The sequence below is a fragment of the Dipodomys merriami genome, unplaced genomic scaffold (genome assembly GCF_024711535.1).
Source record: "Dipodomys merriami isolate MVZ:Mamm:240054 unplaced genomic scaffold, mDipMer1.0.p SCAF_30, whole genome shotgun sequence".
Classification (NCBI taxonomy): domain Eukaryota; kingdom Metazoa; phylum Chordata; class Mammalia; order Rodentia; family Heteromyidae; genus Dipodomys; species Dipodomys merriami.
The window spans coordinates 13,239,474-13,261,636 of NW_027204493.1; the positions used below are offsets into that span (position 1 = coordinate 13,239,474).

At 35.0% G+C, this 22,163-nt stretch overlaps 1 protein-coding gene across 1 annotated transcript in view; it reads left to right on the plus strand.

The window, feature by feature from the left end:
• The window catches only part of Ndufs4 (NADH:ubiquinone oxidoreductase subunit S4), a 71,502-nt gene extending 49,580 nt beyond the window's left edge, over window positions 1-21,922 (plus strand). The window contains exons 4-5 of the mRNA XM_070041160.1: window positions 2,615-2,688; window positions 21,703-21,922. Coding sequence (XP_069897261.1) covers window positions 2,615-2,688; window positions 21,703-21,806 — 178 coding nt within the window. The 3' untranslated portion in view covers window positions 21,807-21,922. The remainder of the gene's footprint in view (window positions 1-2,614; window positions 2,689-21,702) is intronic.
• Window positions 21,923-22,163: the final 241 nt, after the last annotated feature.

Consider the following 22,163-nt stretch of genomic DNA (forward strand, 5'->3'; position numbering starts at 1 on the left):
TTGTACAAGTTTAATTTCTTAACTTTTAATTTTTCAAAATTTTCTTTAAGCAGTTGTATAAAGAGGTTTCATTTCAACCTATCAGTTTATGAGTATAATACATCTTGATCAATGTCACTTCTTTTATCTGTTTTTCAAACTTTTGATACTTTAGGTTTCACTGTAACCAAAGACATAGGTACCATATATGTATTTCTTAAAATATGTTCGCATATATATTTATATGAGTGTGACTCAACAAATAAACCTTAGAAATACTATTTTAAATACTATTAATTAAATGAAATTATTTTTATATAAGAATTACAAGTATTGTAAATGTGAGATTCAAGCTCCATATATTAGCCTAAAATGCTGCATGAATGGTATTAATAGTTTAGTATTATTTTTATGTGTTTTTAAATTAAAGTAAAATATTATAATATGTATTTTGCTTGAGGTGTGCTGGCATCTGATTTCAAAAGTTAGCTAATTTGAAGGAACCCTATGATTAGAAAATTCATTCTCGGGAATTTTTTGGGGAGACAGGGTAGTATATTTCTATTTTTAAAATTTTGCTATGTCGCAATTTGAATAGAATTATTTTAGGTGAATCATAAACAGTTTGTAGATGTTTTGATACCTTTAAGATTTCATGTTTCAGGCAACATACAGTTATTTTGTAAATCACATGCATCTAGAGACTTCAGCTGTGTGTTTATAACTTTTTTTTTTTTTTGGGGGGGGTTCGGTCATGGGGCCTGAACTCTGGGCCTGGGTGCTGTCCCTCAACTCTTCAGCTCAAGGCTAGCACTCTACCACTTGAGCCACAGCGCCACTTCCGGCTTTTTTCTTTTTGCTTATGTGGTGCTGAGGAATCGAACCCAATGCCTCAAGCATGCAAGGCAAGCGCTCTACCACTGAGCCACCTTCCCAGCCCCTGTATAACTTTCTTTATACCACAAAATTTAAGTGTTCTCTTTATTCATTTTGAGTCTACAAGATTTTAATGGGGTTTTATCTATTCTAGGATTCACTGTAATAATATATTTTCAGCATCGTATGGTGATAAACCATTGTTTATTTACTCAAGGTATACTCTGGGCAAATCACTTTATATAAGTATATAAGGCATGTTAATGCAGTTTTATATTCCTATCACTCTTGAGGATGAGGTAGAAAGATCAAGAGTTTGAGACCAGGCTGGGCTACATAATCAAACCCTGTCTCAGAAGAGGAAAGGAGGGAGGGAGAGTAAGGTCAGGTAAGCTAAAGTGTTATAAAGTAGAAAAAGCAGTATGTTTTCTTCATATCCATGAATGGTTCATGGATGAGGTACATCTGTGATAGCTTAACAAAAGAATAGCATACTAATTTATTTGTTGTTTTATGTGACATGGAAGCCTTTAAATGAAGACCTAAAATACAGAGAAATCAGTGTTTTTCAACTTATATTTTTTGGGGGGGGAGAGAAGAGGGTCAGTCTTGGGGCCTGAACTGTGGGCCTGGGTGCTGTCCCTCAGCTCTTCAGCTCAAGGCTCGCACTCTACCACTTGAGCCACAGCGCCACTTCCGGCTTTTTCTGCTTATGTGGTGCTAAGGAATGAAACCCAGGGCCTCATCCATGCAAGGCAAGCACTCTACCACTGAGTTACCTTCCCAACCCCTCAATTTACATTTGATGCAGTTGAACAGAATATGATAGACAAAGAGTCTATACTCTAATGGTATATGCTGAGGGAACTTAGCCATGATTCTTGACTACATCCTTGTTTTCAGAGATAAAGGTATTTCTTCCTCTGGGTACAGGGTAGGTATGATGGGGATCTGAAAGCCTACTTTAGAGGAAGGTCAGAGAATTCTGTTACGGCCTGCTTCACGCAAGAAAGACAAGAAAACACCAGAGAGTCTACTCTTGATTATTCTCAAATGCAAAAATGCCATATTTTGAGATAACATGTCTTAAACTCTTATTAGTAGACTAAAGAATTTTTACTTTCCTATACTTACATAAATGGTTCACAGAATCATCATAACATTTGTAGAAATAGCACAATTATATTTTGAAATACTTCATAATTAATATTGTTGGAATTGGAAACAGAAGGTCTCATTACCAACATAATAAGTTCATCATTTAACTAAGGAATCTGTAGTTCAAACTAATGGCTTGGTTGTAGTTTGGGTTGTCAATCTGCTTAAATTTCATTTTATCATTTTGTAGTAATAGAAACATATGGAACAAAGAAAAATATTTAAAGCCTGGCCAGTTACCACATACACTACTACTATTGTGCATATACTGGGGTTTGAACTCAAGGCCTTCACTTGTCTTTGCTTGATTGGCTGATACTCTACACCACTTGGGCCCCACCCCCAAACCAGTACATGGTGCGTGTGCTGATTTTTGAAGGTATCGAGTCTCAGACTTTACTACTCAGGCTGGCTTCCAACTAACATTGTCTGGATCTCAAGCTCCTGAGTAATTAAGATTATATGTAATATGCCAACATTCATCTAATAGTGTACTTATTTAACATTATAGTGACTTTATTTTCTGATCATTTTATTTTGAATATTAATTTGTGTGGCTGAAGCTTAATGTTAAATCTTGGAAAATGTTTCTTTCTTACAGGGCTGATCCTTTGTCCAACATGGTTCTAACTTTCAGTACTAAAGAAGATGCGATTGCCTTCGCAGAAAAAAATGGTATGCTTGGTCTCTTTATTTTTTTATTCCTTTTGTTTTAGCAAGTGAGTTGAGATATTTTATGTTCTTAATCATTTAGGAATATAGTATTTGAATTGAAAGTAGTATTTCATTATTTTTTACATTATTTTATTTTATCTTATTTTTTGTGCCAGTCCTTTAACTGAGAGTCTGGCTGCTGAGTTTCCTACCTGGGCTGGCTTTGAACTATAATCCTCAGATCTCAGCCTTCTGAATAGCTAGGATTCCAAGTGTGAGCCATTCTCACCAAGCATATATATTTATTCTTTTTTTTTGTGCCCTTACTGAAGCTTGAACTGAGGAGCCTTGTGTTCTTTCTTTTCTGTTTTGTTCATTGCTAGTTCTCTACCACTTGAGGCATGCCTCTAGTTCTACCTTTTTGCTAGTTAATTGAAGATTTGAGTCTCACTAATCTGTCTGTCCAGGCTTACTTAAGGCCAGAGTCCTTAGATCCCAGTCTCCTTAGTAGATAGGATTATATGCATGGGCCACTGACACTCGGTTTGTAATAAATCCTTCAATGTATTAATTCAGTAATTTTAATAATCATGATTAATTGTGATAAATTCAGTATTTCAGATTTTTTTACTATATCAGAATACCTCCCTGAAAAAACAAAATTTAATACAGAATGTCCCATGTAAAAGACAAACTGTATTTTGAAGTAGAGCAAGGAATAAGATCATTCATCTAGCATATGCCTTATTCTAAGTCCCCTGCAAAAATCACTAACATTTGATTGATAATATCATAATTTGATTTATTCCTGTTTTGACATCTCTATTATTTACTTTTCTTATTTTGAGCTCAAATCTGGTGCCTATTGTTTAACAGCTCTTTAATTACTTATTCTAAAATTTTCCTTTAAGCCTAAATGTCTACATTTGCTGCTTTTTGGATAATTAATATAATCTCACTAATACAATTATACTAAAGCCTAAGAATATGTCAGCTTTTCAGATAACCATGTTATCCCCACTGATAACTGTTTTACTCCTTTGGTTTATGTCTATCTCATTATGAACGGAAATGGAAATATCCTTTTTTCTCATTTTCTACTGTTTCGCCAGCACATGTACTAGAAGAAGGCATGAAACCACACCAGTCCGGATTCTAATCTGTTTAGAAGCTCTATGATTTTGGAGTAATTCCATAATGGATTTAATGTTTCTTCATAATTAAAATAAGAATTTTTTTGGGGGGGGGGCGGTCGTGGGGCCTGAACTCTGGGCCTGGGTGCTGTCCCTCAGCTCTTCAGCTCAAGGCTAGCGCTCTACCACTTAAGCCACAGCACCACTTCCGGCTTTTTCTGCTTATGTGGTGCTAAGGAGTCAAACCCAGGACCTCATACATGCAAGGCAAGCACTCTACCACTGAGCCACCTTCCCAGCCCTAAAATAAGAAATCTTATGAAGTAGGAATATCTGGGATAGTTTCTATATATAACAGACACCTGGTTATAATTAGTTCTCATTCTCTCCATTCTTCATCTGGTATTTCTACTTTTGTTCCCTTAGACTGAAATGTGTATTTGTCACTAATATATAATATTTGACAAACTCTTATTTAGCATAAAGACACTCAAGTTCTACTTGTTCAAATAGAATTTCAATGGGATTTTAGTTATCTATTTGGATGAAATAATGTCTTAAGTGCATTGTTACTATAAGGCACTATAAAAATTTCAATATTAGTAGTAGTACTATATTGTAGCATATTTGGCATATATGTCAACATACTGTAAAAATTATTATTTAAAACATTTGCATTTTTTCTCTTCTTAGTGTTACATATCTTATTAAAATCTAAAACTCTAGGGGTAAGAGATGGGAGTATATAAGACAATGATAGAACGTGTGCTTAGCATACACTGTGTTGGACCCCAGCACCGTGCCAGAAAAAAAGTCTAAAACTAGACTGTCAGGATTCAAATCTATGGTAGGTAATTATGTTCTGTTTCCATTTTCTTCATATATGAAATGAGATTCACTGTGAAATTAAATGAGTTAATAAAAAACAAAGTGATTAGGATAGGGCCTGACAGTAAGTAAATAATAGTATATAAATATATCCTATTATGTTTATTAACATCCTTTCTCTTAAGAAAGATTTCCTAAGTACAATTTTATATTGACATTTTTTGGCAATTTCTTAATTAAATCATTGTTTCAAAGTGGTTATGTAGTCTATTATTTTGATTTAAAATAATACTGTCAAAATAGTATTTTTATTAATGAAAATATTTTAATTAATCAGTAACATTATCATTAAAGAGTTCTAATATTTTCCATCCTTTTAGCCTACCATATTTTATGTCTGACACCTTGAAAATTACTCATTTAAGGTTTGTAATATGAGTTTAGTAACAGGAAATCTAATTATTAAATCCCTGGTGTTAGCCTTCCTCTAAGTGATCACAGGACTGCGTGGTGACCATTGCCTGTAAATTGTAGGTGTAATATACTGTTGAAATCAGGTGGCTTTCCAGTCTGATTGTTACTATGAAAAATAATTGAGTAACAGTATAAAAGTTAATAGAAAAAAAAAAGTTAATAGAAAATATAACTTGAAAAGGCTCAGTGGACAATGACTTAGAAAATGAAAAACCATAGACGTCACTGTGTAAGAAAAATACAGAAAATCTGAATTTCTACAATCCTTAAGACTTAAGGTGGGAAAGATTTCTTAGTAGACATTCTTCCAGTTTTTGCATGGTTTATTGGAGATAAAGAGTCTCATGGACTTTCCTGCCCATGTTGACTTAGAACCACAGTCCTCAGATCTCAGCCTCCTGGGGAGCTAGGATTACAGTGTGTGCCACAGCACCTGGCTCTGTGGTGATTTTGATCTCCAGATTTATTTTATGTTTAGCATTATGTATTTTTAAATAGATAAAGGTTTGCTTCTATACATACCATATAAGAAAGATCTAAATAAGCAGTATTAAAGTATTATAGAACCAGAGTAGAGGATCTTTTCCAAACACCTCAGCAATACCTTCCATTCTGATTTACCCTTGCGTGTATATAAACATAGTGAGAAATACAAAAATTAACTCTTCTTCCCCAGATTGATTAATATGATTTCCTTGTGAACTTGTGCTTTGGAAGTTTGGATGAACCAATGTTATGGTAATTTAAGCAATTTTCTAAAAGGCAAAAACAAAAGAAAGCACCCAACACCAACTAGTAATGTAAAGACTGCAGGATTAAGACTCAGGTAATTAGAATTTGAATTCCATTGTCTGTCTCATAGGAGAACTTGAATAAAGCATGCTTCATTACATTTAGGCTCTGATAAACCTATGTCTTCATCTTTGACCTGAAAAATTGGATTGAGTAATACTCAAGAGTTTCTTACCTTATAACACAACGAATCATCTACTCAATTGTGTACTTAGAAAAGTGTGTTGGTACTGGTAATGTGGGAATGTAAAATCTGGCAAAGTTTATGGAGTTACAGACATTAAATGTTTGCTTTTCAAACAAAACAAAAAATCATTTTTTATTATAAAACAACATAATTTATATACTTCGAATGTCCAGAAAATAAGTTTTCTCATTTTCCTTTTGTTTAAATGTTAAAAAATAAATAAAAGATGACAACAAAAGAACTCAGACATCAGTAACATTAAGCAACAAGATTACATACATATAATTTGGTTATCAGTTTTTATTTGAGAGCAGTCACATTTATTCATTTATTGTCTGTGATGACTTTTTTGCTACCATGATAATGAATAGTTGTAATAAAGACCACATGGCTCCCAAAACATGAGTAATTGCTGCTTGCTCCTTCATAGAAAATACTATTTGGCTTCTAGTTGTTTGTTTGTTATTTTTGTTTTGGTAGGTATTTAAATCAGGGCCTGGTATTGTCAGGCAGTCAGTCTAACATAGCTGTACCCTTATTCCTGATCCCTTTCTTTTTCTTTCCCATAACTCAATTGCCTATTCCTGCTTTCTTCCTCAAAATTTCTATAATAATTTCTTCCTTAATACCTTTATAGTATATTTTTATAGCTTATTTTTTTGGCATTGCAGTTGGTCAGAGTATTCTTGTATGCCAGTGTTGTGTGGCTAGGCTCTAGGGAGAAGTATTTAAGGCCTAATCTGCATATTCAAACTATACTATTTTATCCTGCCTCCCAGTGAATGTACCAAGTCTTGTTTATCTTTACCTTTTAATGTATAATACTGGTGAATTTGAATAGTAAATTTAGTTATAATTTATAATTTTAAAAAATCTTTTTAATTTAATGTGGCTTTTATCTCCTAGTAGAGCTGTTAATATCCTCTAATTAAAGTCTGAAGAAAACTATTGAAAAATGATTAACAATTGTAGTTTTCTTTTGCCCTCTGAAGGTTTGATGTGAATCTATGAAATGAACAGACAATAAAGTATAAAATGAACAGAAGGTTCAGGAGGTGGGAATCTTAGTTTTCCTAAGCTACAGAAAGGAATAAGAGCTCAGTGTTTAGGGGGAGGTGGTGATAGCTTATAGGTGCATGAGGAGAGGAAATACACAGTGAACAAAGATTATACTATTGTGGAGATAAAGTCTGAGATAGCAGGTGATGGATAGCCAAAGTCTGAGTATGGTGGACACCAATGTTAAGCTTCTTTTCCTATGATACACTTAATCTTCTCCGGATGATAGAATTCCAAGGGCAAGGGTCATGAAAATTGTGTTCTCCTGTAGGGATTGCTTTTAGTGCATTAGCTAGCTTAAATACCTGGACAAACAAAAAGAGAGATGTTTTGGCTCATGTTTCAGAGTTTTTAGTCCACAGTTGTTTGGCCCAGTTGCTTTTGGGCCTGTGATAAAGAAGAGCATGATGGCAGGGAATGTGTGGTGGAAGAAACTTCATGGTGGCTGGCAAGACCCCAATGACACAAGTTCTTTCAAATAGGCTTCACCTCATAGTGGTTCCACCACTTCCCACCAGTGCCACCTGCTGGCAACCAAGCCTTTAATATATGAGTCTTTGGGGTACATGTAAGATCCAAGACATAACAATCATATCCAGGGGGAAATTCAAAGAATATGCCAGAGAAGGCCAGGGGGTTCTAAGATTGCTTCTTTGTTTAAAGTGCTCAGCATGCTTAAGTACTTTTTATTGAGGTGTAACTTTCTGCGCAACAATGGGATGGGGTTCCTGTGCAAAGTACAGTGAACAATGTTTTTCTGACAAGTCTTTTTAGGGGAGGTTTGGGTGAACACGGTGATGTATGTCAACATTCTTAAGGATGAACCTTTTATAATGTTGAGTTGTTTCTAAATGTACGCTCCCTGTTTTGAACTCTTTTGTAAGGATATTGAGATCTAGAGCTCAAGATGAATCACTATCAATTGCTAGTGCTAAGTCTAGATCCCAAGTATAGCACTTTCTTTGATAGTATAAAGCTGATAGAACTGAAAAATCAATCATCTAAATGTACATTGTGCAGTATGGTAGTCACTAGCCACATGTGGCTTTAGCATTTGGAATGTGTTTAGTTTGTTGAGATTCACTGTCAATGTAAAATACACAGTAGGTTTCAAATAACTGATACAAAGAGTCATTGTTAATTTTTATTACATGTTGAAATTATAATAGTCTAAATATTTGGTCTAGGTAAAGTATATGATTCAAATTAATTTTACTTGTTTCTTTTCACTCATTTCTGTAACATGGCTACTAGAAAACATTAAATATATCATTCATCTTATATTTCTATTATACAGCACTGATCTAAGGTCTTTAGCAATATACAGGATATATATATATATATATATATATATATATACTATATATATAGTCTTAATAGTCTGTTGATATTTATTCTAGGGTGTGTATAGAGTACCATGATATATCATATGTATGTGTATCATACATATGAAATAGGAAAATGTTATCCAACTTGGAAAATTGGATACCTTTTATACTGGGGTTTGAACTCAGGGCCTCATGTTTCCTAGGCAACTTGCTCTATTACTTGTGCCTCTAGCCCTTTGCCTTTGATTATTTTTGAGTCCTCAAACTGTGATCCTCCTATTTATGCTTCCCATTGTATCTGGCATGGCAGCTATGAACCACTGAGTTTTGTTTTTGTTGGTTAATTTGAGGTCTCTTTGCCTGGATTGGCCTTGTAACTTGATCCCCTCCTTTCAGCTTCCAGAATAGCCTGAGTCACCACATGTGGCTTCAGATTTTATACTTGTTAAGAAGTGCAGTTCTTTAGAAACTTACTTGATAAGAATCAAGGACAAGTAGAATTTTATATCTACATATGTTAATCATTATGAGAAACCTATGTTAAAAATCCTCTGTTGGGGGCTGGGAAGGTGGCTCAGTGGTAGAGCGCTTGCCTTGCATGCATGAGGCCCTGGGTTTGATTCCTCAGCACCACATAAGCAAAAAGAAAAAAAGCTGAAAGTGGCGCTGTGGCTCAAGTGGTAGAGTGCTAGCCTTGAGCTGAAGAGCTGAGGGACAGTGCCCAGGCCCAGAGTTCAGGCCCTATGACCGGACCCCCAAAAAAAAATTTCCTCTGTTAGTCATCTATTTTTATGTATTCACTAAATAAGATGTTGTATAGGTTGATCTTTTTATAAACAAATGCCTTTCCTCTAAAACTAAAAAGTAGTTTTTTTCCTTCTGCTATTGATAATTCCTGCAGAGTTCCCTCTTCTTCTGTCTTCTTTAACATAGTTCCCTTTATACCTCAGTTCCTTATGAAGGCTGGTTCTTTGAAATTGGGTAGTGGGAAATGAAGAAGAGACTGAATGGCTCTGTCTTCTTGTTTCTCCTTTTTCCTTATCATCTCCTCCACCAAATCTTCCCAGTTCTCAACATATTTATAAAGCAAAGAATATTATGAAGAATGTGATGTCTTTTAGCTTTAACCCAGGGCTTTACCCTAATCATTCCCTTTAAGCTTCGCCTCTATTCTGAGGAACTCTTCAAAGACAACCTTTTTTTGAAGAAAAGAGAAAAAAAGGAACATGTGGTGTTTCTTCTGAAATGTAGATGAACCGTACTTCAGTGCTTTGTGAACTAAAAGGTCCACCTTTCTCACCCTAGTGGCTTTTGTCTTTCCTTGTGTTTTTGTGAAGGATGGGAGGAAGCTATATCTTGGAGAGAGGTGGTGAAAGACAGCTGTGGAAAATTTGAATGGTAGAAGACTAAAATCTACTACCATTTACATGGTAATAAAAACCAGAATTTTTTTTCACTCCTGTTTGATCTGATTTGCAACTTTGTGACTCTTCTCAAATATAGCATTTTACCTCCTGTTTTTTTCTCAGTGTTGTTAGTTATAAAAACTCTTGAGGACCCATTGCAACAATGAGATGTACAAGTCGTTATGTCGGAAAAACGAACTTTACAACTTTGGGGGGGTGGGGAGGGAAGGGGGGAAGTATGGGAAGGAACGGAAGGGGAAACAAAGGAGGAGGCAACAATGCTTGATAAGAAATGTACTCGTTATCTTGCTCATGTAGTTGTAACCCCTCTCTATGGTATTTTCACAATAAAAGAAAAAAACTCTTCGAAATTCTTCAAATAAAGGAAGGTTTCTCTCCATAATAAGAAGGATAGAAGACAAACTGTGAAAAAGTAGGTCTATTGGGGAGGAAAACCCACTTCTGAAATAATAGAAGGTAGAAGCCAAGAAGAAAATAGTGCCGAGGATCCTAAAAAGAAGCAGTTGGAAGAGGGAATTCAGAACTTTGAATTCTCCCAGAAGTGGACACTTTGAGTAGCATCTACTCTATCTACCTTAACCTCTTAGGAGAATGTAACTTCCATATAGCTGTTAAAAGACAACTTGTGAAACAAAGTAAGAATCTTGACTCTCCTAAAGGTACAAAATGTAAGTGAAAGAATTTATTTTAAACAAAACAAAGCAGATGTTACAAAAGCAAAATAAATTTTAGGTGAATAGAAAATGAAGATTAAAAATTGGTCTTTTTCTTATTGAAGAGGTATCAGTTAAAACAGAACAGTAGGACACCTGACAGGAGTTTTTATACATATAACTTTAAAAGAGTTGTAGAAAATGGAAGTGTAGTTCAAGTCTTTGAGTGCCAGCCTTGAGTAGTAAAAGCTAAGAGTTCATGAGTTCAAGCCCACTGCTGGCATAAAGAGTTGCCAAACAGCCAAAAATCTGAGAAGGCAGAAGAGAAGAGGTATGCTAGAGGTAGTATATAGTTCTGTATTTAAAAAATCTTTTCTTTCCTCTCCCCTCAATTTTTTTTTCTTTTGACATATGGTGTCACTATTCAGACCAATCTTGAACTCCTGGGCTCAAGTCATTTTCCTTCTTCAGCCTCCCAAGTAGTTAGCCCTTCCAAGTGTGCCCTTCAAAACACACAGACACTAAAAGTGTTTGCCTATTCCCTTTGTTATACCGAAATTCGGGGACCCCCAGAAGACCACCAGAGACCACGATCAATGTAAGCAACAAAGAGCCGGTTTATTGCAAGCTCCAGCTTGGTCCTCCGCGCACATGGTAACTGGTGACGCTTAAGAGGCCCTGAGCATAGAATCAGGGCCGTTTTATAGTATTGAACAAACAACTTAAGGAACTTTTACATAAGAAATTACATGATTGGTTAACATTTACATTTAAAGCAAGCTAAACTGGACAAATAATGATTGTTGATCTTTACAGAAAAAATGTCCTTGGTCCATAGCTTGACCGAAAAAGGTTATGAGTCACACCCAGACCAACAGAATGCATGGCATGTCTCGCCCCGGGCTCTGAAGAATCGGTTGGTTAACAACTCTTAGTCCTAGGTGGGTGGGGGGCAACACCACTTGGGGGCTAACACCTGCCTTAAGCAAATGCCATCTATGGCTCCAAGAATTGTGCATGACTTTCTGTCATAAATTCCTAGCATTGGGGCTAAAGTGGATCATGAGTCAAGTCGCAGAACTGAGATGGAGTGTTAAACAAAAATGGAGTTGCTTAGGTTTCTTACATTATATTTCTTCCCTAGGGCCTTACTGCCTCGGCCTCCAGGAGGGGCGTTGCAGCTGTGGGGATAATTCTGAGGACTTTGCCCCCTTGGTCAGGGCTGTAAACCCTTTGAAGTCTTTTACTAAGCAACTCTAGGCTCCCAGGCTGATATTCCACTACTAAGTAACTAAAACCAATCACAGTTAAAATCATACAAAAACCATACAATCATCCAGTACAAAGCAATTCATACAGAAGCAAAAATGGCTGTTAGGTGCTGTCATATATATATATATATATATATATGTTTTTTTGCGTTCTTCACCTTTTTGATAGGAAAATAATCTTGAAGAAAGATTATTTATGATGAGATTGGTATACCATTGTCCTTGGTTAGACAAGTGATGCAAAAATGTTACTCTGTCAAACTTTTCTAAGTTTGTGTTACTGAACCTTTTCATAATGAATCCCACAGTCTCTTGAAGTTAGTAGCCCAAACTAAGATCTCACCACCAGATTTCTTCTTCAATACCTATTAATTTGAGTATATCTGCCCTTCTTAAGATACCCAAATTAACCCAGAGTTACCTGTAAAGCTGAGAATTCTGTAAGTCAGGGTGCCAGGTCACTTCCTGGATTTGTGTTAGCTCTGGAAGATCAACCTTAATTCCTTAAAAGTATCTGTTCATATGTGCAAATGAGCATCATTCTCAAACATGTCATTCTAGGTAAGACCTTGGTGCCATAATCAGTACATCAAATTGTTACTGAATTTATGCAAGTACTTTTAATTGCCATGAAAATAAGAGTAGTTAATACTAAATTCTATAGAAGGAACACAAATATTTCAATTTGCAAAGCAGACTACTTAATTAGAATGTGTTATCTAGCTACTTTAAGAGGAAGAAAAAAGGACTTTCTAATATGTTGACAAAGACAAAACTGTATCATTGTTATTCTAAACATAAAACTACAGTTATCACTCATCAGTTCATTTAATCTTGCATAATTTTTGTTTCACTGGATCACAAATTTATCTGCTTCTTGACTACAGTTCTGAAAACCCCGACTTAATCCAGTGATATGGTCTTAAAATTAACTGATGGTATCAAACCCCCAAATTTTCTGGTGCAGTTCTTTTCCATGGGACTCTGTGTTGACAGTATTTGTTAAAAAGGAAGCAGTCTGGCCTATAGCTGATTGAAAGAACTTCCAGGGAACTATCAAAGCCAAGAAAACAACACAATTTTACATAACACAGCATGAAGACTGAAAGACCCAATGAAAACATTTGCTTTTGTTTGATGAAAATTTGGTAGCTGTGTAGAAATGTGATTAAACTAAAGGAATATAGCCTGTAATCTCAAAAGGGAATCCAGGGGGGTCTGTGTATTCAGATTCATTGGTACTCAGTGTGCACTTCTCCTGGGTAGAGGTCAGGTTCCCTTCCAGGAGAGTCTCAGAATATCTTTATGGTCAGCTCTTATACAGAAAGGCAGGGGGAGTCAGAATAACATTTCAATCATTGTAAGGCTAATTTAAGAGGAACAGAATTTTCAATGTTGTGAACAGATTTGGGGGAAGAATTTTGGTTTCAGTGGGATAAAAAGGAACAAAAGATAGAAGGTGAGGAGCTCGCCAGAAAGATAGCATCAGAGCCTCAGTTTAAGTCTGGCATGCCAAAGTGCTGTATTTTATTTTTTAATAGGCTGCAGAGAAAAAATTCTTGAGAAATGAATGTGCCAAACATATACCAAGAATATATCAAAATTACGAAGGACATTAACTAAAGAGATTATTCAATAAACCTACTCCAGAGTAGGTCCTAAGTATCTGTTTGTGTGTTCCTGAAGTTCAGATTCTTAAGTTAATATTTAGTGGCCTTAAAGATGCAAGACTTAAACTAAAGAAATAAGGATGTAACCATTTAAAAAATAACCAAAATAATAAGTTGTCTATTATCAGGCAAAACAATACAAAGGCTCTGATAATTGGAATGTATCATAGACAATGAGGATATTGATATTCTAGGAATTTATCTCATAAGACACAATCTCATAGCTATTTGTTCACCTTTTACCCACCAAATTTAACCTCAGGGTAATTAACCTTTTTTTTTTTTTTCTTGACATCTTTCCCTCAGCAGCTCATCCTTGTTTATTTATTTATTTTTTTGGAAGGGGGCGGTCCGGTTGTGGGGCCTGAACTCTGGGCCTGGGCGCTGTCCCTCAGCTCTTCAGCTCAAGGCTAGCGCTCTACCACTTGAGCCACAGTGTCACTTCTTGCTTTTTTCTTTTTGCTTATGTGGTGCTGAGGAATCGAACCCAGGGCCTCATGCATGCAAGGCAAACATTCTACCACAGAGCCACCTTCCCAGCCCCTCATCCTTGTTTATTTATTAAACCTAGTTTATACCTAAACCTAGTTTATTTATTAAATATTTTTTTTCACAGAGTGAAAGAATATATCTCTGATTTTTCCAGAGGCCATCTGTGGAATCTAAAGTTTGTTATATTTTGCCTTTTATTTTTTAACATTTAGGATATAATAGCCAGGCGCTGGTGGCTCACACCTGTAATCCTAGCTACTCAGGAGGCTGAGATCTGAGGATCGCAGTTCAAAGCCAACCATGGCAGGAAAGTCCATGATACTCATCTCCACTTAACCAACAGAAACCTAGAAGTGGTGTTGTGGCTCAAAGAGCTTAGAGAAAGCAAAAATCAAAAGTTATGAGCTGTAGAGCACTTACCTAGTATGTGCCTTTATCCTGAGTTTAAGCTCTAGTGCCACAGAAATAAATCAGAAGTTGCCAAAAGTAGGCATTAGGCTAAGTATAGGATGGATCATAGCTGACTAAGAAATGAAAGTCATAAAAAAACTTAGAAACACAGAGGGTATTAAAATAGTAAAAGACCTTTGCTCATATATAAACTGACCAAAAACTTGAAGTCAGCAGAAAGCTCCTAAAGTTATTGTGATAAGCCAGGACTTTTGTATCCTAGGAAGATTAGATATAAGAATTACTTTCCATATTATACAGTAAATTAAAGAAACAAAAAGCCCAACAAAATAGAGCAAACCTTAATAATGAAGACATGTTATAGGTTTTTAACTTAGTTTTTTGCATATAGTAATGCAAAAAAATATAATTCAAGGGAAATATAATTCCTTCCCTTCAAATTTCATATAACTCCCTGAATCCACTCAGATTTAGTCCTTTACATTTGTTTTTCTCTTTCTGGTGCAGGCATCCTACTTTATGACATTAAGAATTCCTTTTTTCCAACAATAAGCAAATCACATCTGTTACCTTGTTTACCAAGTTATTTCACTATCTTCCATGTGAAATAATAACTTGTATGTCACTATTACTTCTAGTAGGGTTAAATTCAAGTATATAATTGTCATCTTTTAATCAAAATTACTTTTGATTTCATAGAAAAACCAGGATAATGAAAAATTACACAATAAACATTTTAGTTGACTAATAGAAATTCATCAGTATATATAACATTACTTTCTATGGTTATGTGTATTCCTTATAGTCCAGGTTCTCCTAGTGGCAAAAATGATCATGTTGAAGGTCTGGGAATGTGCCTAGTGGTAGAATGCTTGCCTCTCATGCATGAGACCCTGGGTTCATTTCCTCAGTGCCACATAAGCAGAAAAGGCTGGAAGTGGCGCTGTGGCTCAAGTGGTAGAGTGCTAGCCTTGAGCTGAAGAGCTGAGGGACAGCGTCCAGGCCCAGAGTTCAGGCCCCACAACCGACCAAAAAACAAAAAGCAGAAAAAAATAAAAATGAGCATATAGCTTAACTAACTCAAAGGAATAGCCTTCTAGAATATAAAAGAGAGAAACAAGATTATATTAGCTTAAATTTTTATTTAGTAATTATTGGGTGTAAGGTCTCTTAGCCATTAATAGGTTCATGATTAGGGCCACTATAACAGAGGACAGATTAAAGAGAAAGCACAAAAATGTATTCAATATGAATTTTATGTTACATTGGAAGGCTGTGTGTTTTATGCTAAATTTGAAGTGGTGCATAGTTGTGCAAAAGTGTGGTTGTGTAGGGGGAGTATTAAGTAACCAAGTCTATTTGCTCAGCTATCTTCTGTATCTTTCTGTGACACTCCTTTTTATGCATATAGGACACACAAGGTCTTTGTGACCTCTTTCAGAAGGACAGGAAATCCTTTTGTGACCGGTTCAGTGAATAAGAGCTGCAGTGGCCTTTCTTTATCTTCTCTTTCCTCAAGTGCCAAAGTGCCATGCTTTTGAGTAATAGGACAGAATCTAATAATATTGGTTGGTTCAGTATTCTACTTTTCTTAGAAGTTATCTAGATATTTAGTAAATATCCAGTAATATTTAACTTAGTAAACTAATAATCTTGAAAATCATTGCTGAAATAAAGAATTTCTCGCGACTACAATAGCCGTCAGTGAGGCCAAAGAACATAAGTAGAATAAAAATCAATGCTTCTGTTTAACACTGATAAGTCAGAGCAAACATAGCTGGTTTTTATTAAATCAAAATAACTAAATGTCGGGGGTAAGGGGGGGAAGGAGAAGGATTGGGATTGGGGGGGAAGGGGGAGGCTGGGAAGGGATGTGAAGGGTAAACAAAGGAGGAGGCTGCAATGCTTGGTAAGAAATGTACGCATTATCCTGCCCATGTAATTGTAACTCCTCTGTACAGTATGTTCACAAATAAAATAAAATTAAATTTAAAAAAATTACTAAATGTTGTTACCAAAGATTACCTACATTACACAAACATGAAATGCTTGTCTTAGTTCCTTTAACGGTACTTTTAAAATCTAGAATATGTATATTAGAAATTCAGTTTTCTTGTTTTCTGAGAATTTTAAGTTTATTCCATTTACATGGTAGGCTTTTTTCCTATGATCAGATCAGAATAGACTTCTTTAAGGAGACACTTTATAATTTAATTTATTAGTGCTATCCAGAGGTAGAAAAATGCTAACCTTTGCACACAATGAAAGAAGTAAAGGTTTTTCTGAATTATAGACACGTTGATGATGTACAGTCACACAGTTATAACTTCAATTCTAGACTTTCAGCATAGGTTAATAAACACAGAATTGTGAAACTTAACTGGTTCATGGCAAAAAAGGTTGTCTTTTCATTGAGTACAAATTCTTAATTTTGAACTCAAAATGGAAAAGACTTATAAACCAGAATCATTTGTTCTCATGGAGTAGAGAATAAGACCCCTGTAAGCTACTGTGCTATTTATTAGGATCATCAGTGGTCAGATTATGACTTCTCAAAATAAGTCATAAAATTAAAATTAGAAAAACAGAATCAGCAATGTTCTCTTGATGTTTTGGATTTATTTCTTGCAACCAGAAAAGATAATGTTTGAGCTTTTATGTAGATCTACTCTCTCTGTGGTAGAAAAGTTTGCCTGCCTTTGGTTAGTGAGTTTATATTAGATATCCCATGAACACCTCCAAAACTGTTGAGAGAAAATGTCTAGAAAAAATACGAACATGACAACTTATAAAATGAACATGTTTTGAAGAACTTATTTTGCTCATGTGACACAAAGGCGCTAAGCAGATGTTTTAAACAGTTCAAACCATTAGTCAAGATAACACAAAGGTATATGAAGAAAAGAGATGCTGAACTAAATTACTAATGGAAGCAAAGCTGAGTTTACAAGGGGTGTAGGGGAAGAGTCAGTTATATCAGTTTGATAGGACAGAATTAGTATATCTGCTAGTTATAGCCATTCACCTTTTCATGACAATTGTGTTCTATAAAGTCACTAGGAACACTATACTAGCAAATAACAGAACAGTTACTTCGAGGAAAATGACAAGCTGGATTCCTTCAAGCCTCTACACATTCTTTCAGTACTATGTGTTTTATATACTTTGGTGTAAAGACAGCTTACTTTATAAATACTGAATTGTCACATCAGCCTTCTCGCACCATGCTTAGGGGCCATTGTAAATGATGAAATCATCAAGAAGAAAACAAAACAAAAATGCACCTCTAAATAGACCTTGAAAAGTGCACTTGTTTACAGTGTGAGAGCTTCAGCAAGGCAGAGCATTACCTTGCTTGACCTCAGCTGGAAATGTGCATGTTGGGCAACGCAATTGTTTTCCATGCTGTGCATGTCATAAATAACCACAGAAGTATCACGGGTATTAATTTTGGGGTTACAAATAAATTTTAATGAGTAATTAAATTGACAAGTGAGGATTTGTGAATACCTACAATTTATAAAGACTTTTTCCCCCTAGCTTTCTTTCCAATCCCTTGTCCTAGAGTGTAGAAGGACAGAGGACAGAGAAGGAGGGAAGAAAAGGGGTTATTCGTTAGGTCTCCTGTTAGAACTCTGAAATAATTTTTTCTCATAATGGTAGAATTATACATAGTAACTTAGTGTAGTTTCTTGTATATTATATTATAAGTTAAATAGAATTCAGGAAATCCCAATATATAGTTTACACTCCAATGAATAGTATCAAAATCTTTGGGAATGACTTTTGATTGTGTGCAGTTTTTTGCCCAGGGGACAAAATATATTCTGACAACCTAAAAGCTACAATAATTAATTAATATCCCAATTTGTTTTGTTACAAATTTTGAATAGTGTGGTTCCAATTACTGCTTTGTATGTAATAATATATGAAAAGATACTACTATTTGAAGAGATATCTTATTATTTGTGAAGATAAAATTTAAAGGGATTTAAATTAATGATCACATCTGTGTTTGAGGTTTTTTTCAAGGTGTCATATCTATAGCAAGTGTAGACACTTAAGCTAATGAATATTTCAAGTGTCCCATGTTTTCACCTTATTTGCTTGTTGGAATCATATCTAATTTTTATGGATAGAATTGTTTTGTCAACATTTCAGAAATCATATTGCACACATTCCGTAGTATTTTCTGAAAGAAATAGTGCCTTTATTCCTAACTTTCTGTCCTCCAACCCCCATATTAGGTACTGAGCAATTTCAAAGTTGAAGGGCTTTTATTGTGAAATTTTTGAAAAAGCTGTTATTTTTTCTTTCCTGATGTTAAATTATAAGTTAGGGTTACAGTTTGCTTTCAGCTAAGTATGACATCAGTACACAACCTGGTGAAGAATTGAAACATTCCAAGTACCTATGAACTTACTTTAGCTTCCCCAAACTTTGCTATTCTGATTCTATGTGTTGGTTAGCAGTCAATTCCATTTATGCTGGTTTGTTCATATTGTGTGGTACTTACAAATTATTAATTGTGCGCATCAAGATTTGTGATCATACCATTAATGGAGAAGGACCTTTCACAGGAACAGAATTAGGTTACCAGAAGCAATACAAGAACTGATGAGTGGGGCTGGGAAGGTGGCTCAGTGGTAGAGCGCTTACCTTGCATGCTCGAGGCCCTGGGTTTGATTCCTCAGCACCACGTAAGCAAAAAGAAAAAAATCCGGAAGTGGCGCTGTGGCTTAAGTGGTAGAGCACTAGCCTTGAGCTGAAGAGCTGAGGGACAGCGCCCAGGCCCAGAGTTCAGGCCCCATGACCGGACCAAAAAAAAAAAAAAAAAAAGAACTGATGAGTGTCACCTTGTATTCTTCACTACCGATCCATAAGTGAAATGATTCTATAAATAAAAATAAGTGGGATTTTCTTTTTCTGTCTCTAGAGAAGTTATAGGTTACTTATTGTGGTCTGACTTTGTTTGGAGTCATTTTTGGTGTCTGAAAGATTACACAGAAGAAAATAATAGGAAATAGAATATTCCAAGCACAGTATAGAGATCTATAAAACAAACTAACATAATTCTGGTGGGGAGGGAGGGCATTGAATATTACAGATCACATTTTAAGTTTGCTGAAAGAATTTACCAGATGTACTTCTCTAACACTAGAGCTTAAAGTTCAAAATATTTTTGTGAAAGCATTCCAATGTGTGAAACAGCAAAGCAAGTCAGCTTCTTGTCATTTAGGTGTTAGTGGTTGGATTTGTGGCTAATCCATGCCATATGGCTATTCTCCACAGTGGGAAATGATGGCAGTCCTAGGAGCTTTATCCCATCTCTGGGGCAGCTGCCTTGGACTTAGTTGCTTTGATCTTCTGCTGCACAGCTAGGAAGAACACGGGCCAGTTTTGAGTATCCTTGTAAGACAACATATGGGACCATTGTCGTAGACTACACCTTTATATATACATTCTTCACAGAGGGCAACTCCCAAGACCTCATTTCAGAACACAAGTTTGGGTTATTTCTTTAAAAAAAAAAAAAGATTGTTGGAACTGAAAGATATTCTTACATAGAAATGTAGACATTTTGCAGTTTCATTCCTACATTTCTATACTCTAAGCATAGAGTATAGAAATAAATATATTACATTTTTCCTGTTTAGGGTCAGATTTCAAATGGGAAATAGAAAAGATTAGTGTCAATAATGTAACTTGCCTATCATTAAGTACATATTTGATGTCTTTTCAAGTGTTCTTATTATTTATTTTGTCCTTTTAGCCAAAGTTGCCTGGGAGTTCTGTAACCTATATATTCATGTAAAGTGAGACTAGTATATATATTAGATATATATATATATATATATATATATACATATATAGATATAGATATATATGTTCCTCAAGGCACAGTGTTCAGCAGTGGGAATGTAAGATTAACTTGAATACTGTGTTAAATGTTACGATTTTCCTTTTTTTAAAAAAATTGTGAAAGTATCATACAGAGGGGTTACAATTACATGGGCAAGGTAGATTTCTTATCAAGCATTGGTGCCTCCTCCTTTGTTTCATGATTTTCCTTTTTTGGAAAAATCACAGTAGTATGCTTTGATGATTTGAGTTTTGTAGGTTTTACTTTTATAACAAAATGTAATTAATTCCAGGTGAGGAACTGTAGATATATAAGCTCAGGCACTATACTCATAAAGAATCACTAAAATTCTTTCAAACTTCTAAACCCAAAGCTCACTTATTCTTGACAATATAAAGCTCAGTTTGGATATTTTATATAGGATTCTATTTCTCAAGATGATTATTTGAAAAATCCTGAGAGAAAAGCATGTGATAAATTGCACCACTAGGAAAATGGATATTAGAAGATTAAGTTTCAGGTGTTGCTTAACTCTTTTCAAGAAAGGGGATGTTGATTTAGTTGTTACCTTTATCTTAGGAGAACTGAAGAACAGGACTTAAACCAGAAGGTAGACATATATAAATCCAGTTTTCAGAATTATAAAATACTGAAAAGGTTGTAGAGATGATTAAAAATTCTCAGAAAAGAATAGACAGTTTTGACTAGTAGCTTAAAATTTTCTGTGCATAAAAAGTGAAGCTTTTCTGTGCATAACAAGTAAAGCTTCTGCAATTAAACTTTTTAAGATTAGTTTAGCTACCCACCAGAGATTCTGATCACACAGTGGGCTTTTGATCAGGTCTAAGAGTTGGCACTGATATGGAGTACTTTTCATGATTCTACCTAATAAGATGGTTCCTGAAGCAACTGTTGAACCTTCTGGAAATTTTGTCAGTAAAGAGGTTGAATGTGGTAATTTCTCATGACTGAGTCCAGCTATGATTTGTGTTTTTCCTCCGATTTCAAATGAGTTCCAAGCTATTTGTAAAGACAGCAGATTTTAGAAGAACAGTGAGATACATTATAGTGTCTAGCTTTTCTCATTATAGTTTTTAAAGACTTGTTAAGTCACAGAGAAATCTTAAGTTTTGAATAATATATAGTCATCACTAACAGAGCAAAGAATATTGACTTAGGAAACATTAAATCATAGTTTTATCTTTAATTTGAGATATAATAAATCATCTTCGGGCAATGGACTCTTGCCACTCAGAGTTTTAAGGGAACAAATTACTAAGTATTTATATTTCAGATGTGGTAACAGTTACTCTTATTGATAAATAAACATTAAATTATAAAGCCTCTTAATTTCTGTATTTTTAAAGTATCTGTATTAATTCTGTTTCTTCGGATTGGGTTTTTTTTTTGTTCATTTGTTTGGGTTTTTTTCTTTTCCCCCATCTAGGATGGAGCTATGACGTGGAAGAGAAGAAGGTTCCAAAACCCAAGTCCAAGTCTTATGGTGCAAACTTTTCTTGGAACAAAAGAACCAGAGTGTCCACAAAATAGGTTGGCACTGACTATTATCTTAGCTTGACTGTGAATAAAGTCAGCTGTGCAGTATTTATAGTCCATGTATAATACATCTCTTAATCTCCTAATAAATTTGACCTTCAAACCTCGGATACATTGTACCGTTTCTATTTTAAATGTTTTTTTTGATGTCTCAAATTGAACATGTTAAAATTTCCTATATAGAGAGAAGATTTGAGGTGATCATACCTCTAGGAACTCTTTGTACTTAAAATCAGCTTTGTACTGAAATCAGCTTCAGCCTTGATGTTTGATGCTTGCTTTTTCAGCCATCCCTAACTTAAAATTGTTAATAAACTATCAGCCCTCATTGTTAAAATACTGCTTAAAACC